We start from the raw sequence: 9,754 nt of genomic DNA on the forward strand, positions 1-9,754 counted from the left end.
TTACATGATATTCATATATTATACATATATAGAAAATCGTTTTTATATAAATTAGTAACAATATTGATGAATTCTTTATATAGATATAGATTTACATGATATTTATATATCATACATATATAGAAAATTCTTTATATAAGTTAGTAACAATATTGATGAATCTTTAATTCTTTATGGATTTTTCCATATTAGTAATTGTTACCATAAAATTTATCAAGTTAAATATGAAAAAAAAATCTATTAATTAATTTTATATTAAAAGAGAGGCGAATCAATGAGTGACATTTGTCATCACCATATTGATTTTCTCTCTTTTAGTATATATATTGATTGATTGATGATTATTTCTAAATTCCAATGGTTCAGATTCAAGATTAATTATAGTGGCTATATTAGTTGACATTAAAAAGTTCTCCGTATAAATTCAGATAAATTAGTCCGGCCTATATGTCCTTCTTTACTAATGTTCCATCCTTTTTTTCAAAAACACTCTTACGAGGAGCCTTTTTAAAATTAGCGGGTTGCCAACAATCCTCTCTTACAGTAACACTTAACACTATCCTGTCTTTAAAAACACTCTTACGAGGAGCCTTTTTCAAATTAGCGGGTCGATAACAATCCTCTCTTACAATAACACTTAACACTGTCCTATCTTTCAAAAACACTCTTACGAGGAGCCTTTTTCAAATTAGCGGGTTAACAACAATCATCTCTTACAATAACACTTAACAGTGTCCTCTCTTTCAAAAACACTCGTATGAGGAGCCTTTTTCAAATTAGCTGGTTGATAACCATCCTCTTTTCGGATAACACTAACACTCACAATTAATGGATTTATATTAGGGGTGTTCATAAAAAACCGTAGCCGCAAACCGTACCGAAACTGGAATAACCGCACTAAACGGGCGGTAAATCGAACCGAAAAATTAGCATAAACGGCTATGGTAACCGAACAGGCAAAAATAACGGTTAAACGGTCGGTTACAATTATAATTTTTGACAAAACGGTTAACCGAAAAAACCAATTTTTTTTTAAAAAGTATTTAATTTAACTTAGTTGGAAATGACGAAATCACAAAATTGTACTGTAACGGTAAAGTATTTTAGTAAAAAAAAAATTTGTTTGTGCACTACTCCACTAGCTAATTAGTGTACTTATTTCTTAGCCCATTAGTCCATTATTGAGTAACTTTGTAATTTTGTTTGAACTTGATGAATTTGTGTAATTTTAGACGTTGTATTGACTTATTTTGTTTAAGTTGATCTTTAATTTAAAAATGTTACGAAGTATTTTTGTAAAAATTAATATAGCCGTTAACCTGACCTGTCAACAATACCGCCAAATTATAACAACATTCCATTGACGATGCAGAACAAAATAAGGTATTCCCTTCCATCAAATAAATAAAACCAAGTATTCATCAAAGATGACAATTACATTCTACATCCCTATTCAAAGATTACTAGTTTGATCACCTTGTAGCTCTTTTGTTGGCTAATGGTAAATACTAAAAATAACTTATATTACATCGTATATTTTTATATTGGGCTGCTAATTGCTACAGTTACTAAAACTATAAAAAATCAAATAACGGTTTATGGTTAATCGGTTAACCGTTTAAATGGTAACCAGTTTGTAAAAATACCGTTACATTCATGATAATGCCAAACCGTAATTTTCGCTTACCAAACCGAATTAAGTTTCGGGACGGTTAACCATCCATAAACACCCTAGCTAATACAGTAATACATGATGCGGAAACAGCTAATTTTTATTGAAAACGTTGTTTGCCAAACGCAAGTTACGCAACCCATAAAACTCAAAACCCGCGTTTTGGGAAAACAGAAAAGGAAAAAAGATATCTTTAAACCACTACCCAACAGTCCAACACTCCCTCCCGGAGCTCACAGTTGAGCTTTCTTCTTCTTCTTCTAACTATTTCAAAGACGGGATGTCGACGCGCCACTTATTCCACTCTCACGCGCCGTCTTTTATAACTCACGCGCGCCCTCCTCCTCTTTCCGATGTTTCTTCCTGTCAAGCTTTCCCAGCCACAGCCATTTCTCAGTGAGTGTAAATTCTAAATTTCATAATTCTTGTCTTAAGTATTTGATTTTTCTTCTTTATAATTTTGCTATTCAACATTTCGCCTGCTACTGGATATTTGATGAACGATGATAGAGAAACAAAATGTAAGAACTGAGTTTTAGTTTCAATTTAATTTAATTTACCTCTGAGTTGATTATGGCGAATTTTATGTTAAGATAAGGTTCATTAATTCATTATTAACTTACAAGTTATACATACATGAAACTTGTTTGATTTTAGAGGAGTAAGAAAGAGGTGATTTGGTAATGTTAATTGAACTAATTTTGGGGTAGAAAGTAAGTTGCTCCTAACAAATGACCTATAGTATATCAGTATATGGATGAGAGAGAGAATACGGGACGCCATGGCTAAGGATGTTTTTTGGGGGGAGGTGGACATGTTTTTGTTGATCAGGAGAGTTAGAGGAAGAAGTAAAAAGATGAGGGGTGGAAGAAACTTTTTGATTTACTCGAAGGGTCTTGTCGGGACAACTCACTTACTAGTTGGTGTACTAGCTAAGTAGCTAGCACGAGTAGTTGTATAATGTATAAGTGTTCGGGAAATTAGGTGTTGGTTGGTTAAAAGGATATGTACATTGTTAGATAGATGTAGCTACAATAATTTGATTGGTTAAATCTTGGGAAATGTCATGAGATAAGAGTAGGACTTTTGAGAAATTCACTTGATACCCTTTCACGTTGAAGGTTTCATTATGAAATGTTGATCTTGCTTCTTGTGTGTGTTTGTGGGATTTGCAATGCATGACATCTACGTCTTTTTGGTTCTTCTTTAGAAGACAGATGGCATTTGCAAATTTGTGTTATATCAACTTTAAGAGCCATAGAAGACTGGAGGTTGTTTGTCTTGGTATGTTGGCACCTCGAAAGTTCATGCAAAAGAGGAAAAAAATTGAATCATTCAAAGATTCAGCCGATGAAGCAGATCAAAAAAACTGGAGAAAACTGATGTTGGAAATTGATGAGACTGGTTCTGCAGTTCCTGTTCTGATAAGTCGAAAGGCCTCCAATGAATCTCTCCCTAAAGATCTTGTACTTGGAACTTTGGTTAGGTTGAAGCAGTTAAAGAAATGGAATATTGTTGGCGAGGTATTCCCCTCTTGTTTTCCACCCTGTATTCTCATTCTGTTGATCTTTTGCTAAGAGTTCAGCTCGAGATACTAACTCTCACATGTATCTACTGCATTGACCTGAATTGAAACCATGGCAGTCAGTGCTTTGATATGGCAGTATTTAGTATGCTAATTGTCTGGCCGTGGACGAAGATGAACTGTGATTTCACTAGTAAACCATGATACAAGAGATAATGACAGTGAATTGGTGTTTCATTTTTAACCTGCCTTGAGAACCGCAGGGTACTAAAAACTTGCAAATCTCTAGTCGGCCAGCCTAAGAACTTATTGTCTTCTATCACGACTTGTTAATTGGATAATGATTATAATATGTGAACTTTAATGGACATCTTGAATGAATAAAAACTCAGAATGAAAGTCAACAAAAGCATTCCAATCTCTCAGATAGTCAGAGACAAACATCGTATGCTTTTGAGAATTCTGACAGCCAAGTTGTTAAATATGCTAGATCTCCAGGACATTTTCTCTTGATTGAATAAATGATAGCAAGTAGGATGTTTAGTTGTGTAAGAATTTGGCAATTTACTTTCATTGTTGTGATAGAAGCATAGAGCTGTATTTACAGGATTGTCAAAACTTATATTGGGTGTTATTAATAAAGTCTTGCTAGTGATATTTGAGAATGATATTTTATTTTTTTAAGGATAAGTTGGGACGGGACTACTTGGGACTTCTTTTATTTGCATCATGTCAGGTGCTTTCTCTCTATTTACTTGGCGCTGAAGCACCATACCTGCTGGGGCGAGGACTGCCTAAATCTTAATTTTATGGCCAGTTGGTAACTTAAAGTTAGGGGCATACCATTTGAGGTCTTTCTTAAAGTGGGGACATACAATTTAAGCTCTTTGTTTGTTAATTTGTTTAATTCCTTTTGCTTTCTCTATTAAAATTGCTTGCCCGTAAATCTTAGATTTTTTTTTAATATGCTTTAAAAGTAAAATGTGCTTGAATTTTCTACTTACAAGTAGCATCCATTTTTTCTTCAAGATTCTTGAATGGCTACGGACTCAGCAGTGGTGGAACTTCAATGAGATGGATTATGTGATGCTCATCACGGCTTATGGGAAGCAAGGGAACTTTGTAAAAGCTGAGAACTTATTCAGCTTCATTAACAAGAAAGGCTATGCTCCAAATGTGGTATCCTACACTTCTCTTATGGAGGCATATGGAAAAGGAGGTCAATACAGTAAAGCCGAGTCTGTCTTTCGAAGAATGCAGACTTCAGGTCCCGAACCCTCTGCTTTGACATATCAAATAATTCTTAAGATATTTGTTGAGGTAATGCATGTTTTTAATGTATTGTTTGAGTAATACATCTTTGTTTATCCTTGCTTACTGCCTAAATCTTGCGATTTAACATCGCGTGATTAATTCATGTTTTTAATGAGATCCTCTTAATAAATATTTAGCATGTCTTGTCTATGGAATATTTAAAACTCAGAGCCTAGCATTGTGGAAGTAGAGGAGCTTGTTATCATTCTGTTTGGTGTTTTGTTTTTTATTTATTATGTTTCTGGTGTTTGATAGAGATTTTTTCCTTCTCTTTGAGATCTTAAGAGTGCGGATTTCTGTTCAAGTTTATGTGCATTAGATGTTAAAGATCTTGCAATGCCCTATACCTGTTTGTTTGTGATTTGAACTCATAAATATGGGTGCTGCAGGGAAACAAGTTCACAGAAGCTGAACAAATTTTTGAGAATTTGACCAATGGTGAGAAGTCGCCTTTGAAGCCAGATCAAAAGATGTTCCATATGATGATTTACATGCATAAGAAGGCTGGAAGCTATGAGAAGGCTTATAAACTCTTCTCTTTGATGGCTGAACGGGGTATTGAACGGTCCACAGTTACATTCAATAGTCTCATGTCATTTGAAACCAACTACAAGGAAGTTTCACGTATTTATGACCAGGTAACGTTGAAGAACTAGTCATCATGGTGTTCATTAAATATGTTTTTAGTTGTTGCAAAGTAGATCTTGTTCATGTTGGTCAGTTAAACTTTTCAGACTCTTCAAATTTGTTCCGTGCATGTGTCAGCTACATTTTTCCTGTTTTGCATTATTTGTTTCTCTGAAATTGGTGTTAAGAGTATAATCCATATGTGACTAGTTATCCCACATTGAAGAAATAGAGAGAGATTGACTAACTTATAGGGTTGGTGGTCACCTATCACCAATTGGTTTTAGGATGGAACCCTGTGAGGCTTATACGTGGCCAATCTCTTCTCTTGTTCGGGCTCGTGTATGGCCCGGTGAGTTTATCAGTTGGTATCTTGCCAACTGCTTTGGGATAATTAGAGAGAAATTGGGCAGAACCGCAGAATACCATATCACTTGGGGTCCCAAGGTTACTCTTTTTTCTTTTTCTTCCTCTTGTATTTTTAGTTGTTGGATATTCACTTGGTCTCAGGTGGGGACACATCAAAATTTAAATTTCTACGAAGTGCTTGCTACAAAACACACACACACCAACCCTAACGGCCAAAACAACAAGATGTCAAACACCCCCTTAAGTGTCTGGAACACTTTTGAAATCATTGCTAGATTTTTAACACACCCGCGAAGAGGGTTCTATTGAAATAGCCATTTCAAAATTTCATCATTTGGCCTAAATAAAACCGAAAACAAGATTTCATGATACAATAAAAGAAGAAGTATCACTGTATATTTTTCTCACATTTTTCCTCTACAAGATTTGTTGTTTTGTTAGTTAAAAGTTGGTGTTCCTTATTTTCCTTTGAGTAATGTAATTTTGGCTTGTGTTCCATTCTAATTTTTCTTATTTATTGTGTGGTCATTAGATGCAAAAAGCAGGTCTCAGACCAGACGTTGTTAGTTATGCTTTACTCATCCATGCTTATGGGAAAGCTAGACGAGAAGAGGAAGCTTTAGCAGTTTTTGAAGAAATGTTGGATGCTGGTATCAGGTATTGTGAATTGAAATCATCTTGTGATTCTTGTCAGTGGATTTAGTCTTCTGATGGAAACAACTTAATTTTGATGTGCTCAAGTTCCAAGATATTGCCTCAATGAAGAACGAAGACTAATTTATGATCACAAGCAAAGTTACTAAAAAAAAGTCTTAAAAAGTTAACGCTAATTATAAAACACCGTCAATGGAGTGCATGAAGCTTCATATTATCCTGATGTAGCGTTTGGAAACCCTTTTACTACTTGCTAATTGGCAACTAAGGTGCATAAATATTTCGTATGAAGCTGTTTCTAGTTCTGTTCCCTTTGAGGTTTTCTAGTAGAGATCGGGGCTAGTTTTGGTCTATTCCATCCTAGCTACCACAAATCTTTCATTGAGGAGATTACTAACTATTTGAGTCATGTGGCCATGTGTTGTTTTCCTGGAAGGCTGAGGGAACTGTAGTTGTCCATTACTTGAGCGTAAGGGCTAGTGTTTGGATGACCACCTCAAAGTTTCTGTGCTAGATATTTTGTTGTCGGTAATGAATATGTTGTTATTACACGGTTTATTCTTTGTACTAATTTGTGCAAAGTAGAAATATCCTGACTTGGTGTTCAAACTTGTTCAGTTGTATTTGATTCTTTTGTATCACTTGAAGTCTAGTCTAATTCTTGAGCCGTTGAGGGTTCGTTGTACTTTGACTTCCAGCTTGTTTGGATAGGAATTTAGCAAGGGAGAGAGAGGAAGGAGAGGAGAGTGAAAGAGAAAACTCATGTGAGGGGTAGGTGACTAGGTGCTGGGATAGAAGGATTTGGAGGGTACGGAGATGAAGGGGTCTGTTTCCCATTGTTTGGATACCAATTTGGTTGGGTTAATAGTCTTATACGTTGAATCTTGTCAGATATTTACAACCATATTTATCTTATTTTGTTATCCACTGAATTGCACTCTCTTCGCCTGTAACTCATTTCAAAATCTTCCTGAGAATCCTGGATGCTTGCTCAGAGATTCCCTTGGTATTTATGTACGGAGTATATGCTTTTTGTAATATGCATGAGTTCAATGTTTCTCAGACACAGATCCAATGTCAGACTAGCTTGATTCCCAGACTACATTAACAACTTATTTCATCTAATTAAACTAACACTAACACATGACATGGCAAAATAGAAAATCTGTAGAGGGAGAAGAGCCTAAAACTGAAACTACTTTCTCTCTCCTCATATTAGGATAAAGTGTTGAATTAAGCTTGTGCCTCTGCCATCAATTTCATGGTTGTGCATTGAAAATGGTAGTAAAGTTACTGCAATAAGGGTTTCCACAGTTGCGCCTGCAGCAGTGTTGGTTCTGTGCTGCTTGTGTTGTTCAGCTTCTGTTAAGGCTTGTTTTATTGGCACACAACTGTTGGCAGAGATAGGTTGTTCAGGAGTGTTGTTTTTTCCTTTAGTAGCTTTTGTATAATTTGTTTTGGTTTGGGAGTTTTGGCTCCCTTAGGTTGTAATTGTTACTTTGTTGATTCATAGAATTACTTACAAAAAAAACAAGGGGTTCCACCGTTCCACATAACTATGAGGAGGAGCACACAACCATGCGGCTTTGCAGGACTGTGCAGACTCACCAAAGAGCTCCAAGTGGTTCTCATATATCAATTCTCTTTTTCCAGGGCTTCTTCTTAGTTAATACTTTGTCACGTTTCATAAAGATCAATACCTTTTCAATTATGTGACATGAGCAACAAGAATCTAAAACAAAGTATTACCAGAACTTGAAATTTGTGAGTAGTTTTAGTAAAAAAAATAAAGAAAACAGAGAATGGCAGTTGGAAAATGAGGAAGAACACTGCTTGTGATGGGATTAGGAGGAAAAGGAAGGTAAGTTAGAACTATAAATGTAATAATTACTTTGAAAAGGGGGGTGTACCTAGGTGGCTAGGTGTCATCCGATATTGGAGTTTAGCATGAGTACAAATCAAGATTGTCTATAGTTTTTATCACTGATGCTACATGTCAGTTATTTTGATTTATAATACATTCTTGTGCTGTTTTTCCCCCCAGGCCGACACATAAAGCTTACAACATATTGCTTGATGCTTTTGCTATCTCGGGTATGGTGGAGCAAGCTCAAAATGTCTTTAAAAGCATGAGGCGAGATAGGTTGGTTTATTTTCTGATTGTTGGAAAGATCCATATTCATATACTGAACAACTGTTTCTGCCATTATATCTTGTGGTTTATTTTCTGATTTGTTGTTAATAAGATGCACCTTTTTGCCCTAAATCATAATGATTTTGCATGGTGCAGATAATGATGTAGTTTGTGTGCCAACTTTGTTTCTCATATTATTACAGGTTTACCCCTGATCTATGCTCCTATACAAGTATGCTGTTAGCATATATAAATGCCTCTGACATGGATGGCGCTGAGAAATTCTTCAAGAGACTGAGAGTAGATGGACTTGAGCCCAACATTATTACTTATGGGACATTATTGAAAGGGTACGCGAAAGTAAATAATCTTGAGAAGATGATGGAAACATATGAAGGCATGGTAACTTGTGGGATCAAAGCAAATCAAACAATTTTCACCACAATAATGGACGCGTCTGGCAAGAATAAAGATTTCGCAAGTGCTGTGTTTTGGTTTAAGGAGATGGACAATCGTGGGTGTCCTCCTGATCAAAAGGCAAAGAATATACTCCTGTCATTAGCTAAAACAGAAGAAGAACAAGAGGAAGCTAATGAACTTGTCGGTGGAGGTAATACAAGTTCTCTGATCTCTCAGTACAATAGTGATGATGATGATACAGATGAAGCCTATTTTTCCGATGATGAAACGGATGTGAATGTTACCTCAGAATCTTATGAAGAAGAAGTACAGGATGAATTGATGGCTAACAATAGTTCATAACACTAATTAAGGCATGTTGATTCTGAAGTTCTTATACCACAGATCCCATCCGTTCCTGACACATAAATCGAAGTCAACGATTTTGCTTGTATATTTCAATCCATAGTTTGTTTAGATTGGCTTGTATTCAGATAGTAAAAGATGTGTTACATATAGCAATATAATTAGAGGTCTCATTTCAAATTTCCTTGTCAATAGTTACAAATTCTTGTTTAATTGCACTCTTTGACTAACTCCCTTCTCCCTATCCCTAGCCACAAATGAAAAAAGGCTTTTCAGAGATGAAACAATTGATCAGATATAGAACACAGCAGATGTTGATGGTGCTGCAGAAATCGTCCTGTTTGTTAACCTTAGAAGTTTGGCATAAGATGCTTTTGGGCCCTATCGGATTTTCCAGGTAGAGGTAAGTGGTTTGGCTAAGTCAAACTATACTTGACTTCAATAATTAGTGTTTCGGTAAACTGATGTTAACTTTTGTATTCTAGTTTTGGATTGGTTTTTTTTTTTTTTTTGTCATAAGAAGTTACCTTTTTTACTGATATTTTCATTGATCAATATTGATTTGAACTAAATAAAAACTAACTTTACTAATAAAAAATTAATAATAATACTTTTTATGTTTAAGTTGGGCATTTAAAAATGATTTAAAAAAAATATTAAATGAAGTATATTTCCATATTAGGATTTTTTTAAT

General features: G+C 35.2%; 1 protein-coding gene across 2 annotated transcripts; it reads left to right on the forward strand.

Annotated features, from left to right (window-relative positions):
- Window positions 1-1,818: 1,818 nt before the first annotated feature.
- Window positions 1,819-9,240, forward strand: LOC110789102 (pentatricopeptide repeat-containing protein At3g59040). 2 transcript variants are annotated; one of them, XM_021993757.2, is made up of 7 exons: window positions 1,819-2,068; window positions 2,886-3,195; window positions 4,227-4,517; window positions 4,901-5,149; window positions 6,040-6,164; window positions 8,206-8,304; window positions 8,499-9,240. In XM_021993757.2, exons 1-7 carry the CDS (start codon window positions 1,953-1,955, stop codon window positions 9,055-9,057), a joined length of 1,749 nt encoding a protein of 582 aa, XP_021849449.1. In that variant the 5' UTR covers window positions 1,819-1,952; the 3' UTR covers window positions 9,058-9,240. The 2 variants fall into 2 exon arrangements, with proteins under 2 accessions (XP_021849449.1, XP_021849448.1); XM_021993756.2 differs by having other exon boundaries at window positions 1,821-2,068; window positions 2,883-3,195.
- Window positions 9,241-9,754: the final 514 nt, after the last annotated feature.

The sequence above is a fragment of the Spinacia oleracea genome, chromosome 3 (assembly GCF_020520425.1).
Source record: "Spinacia oleracea cultivar Varoflay chromosome 3, BTI_SOV_V1, whole genome shotgun sequence".
Lineage (NCBI taxonomy): Eukaryota > Viridiplantae > Streptophyta > Magnoliopsida > Caryophyllales > Amaranthaceae > Spinacia > Spinacia oleracea.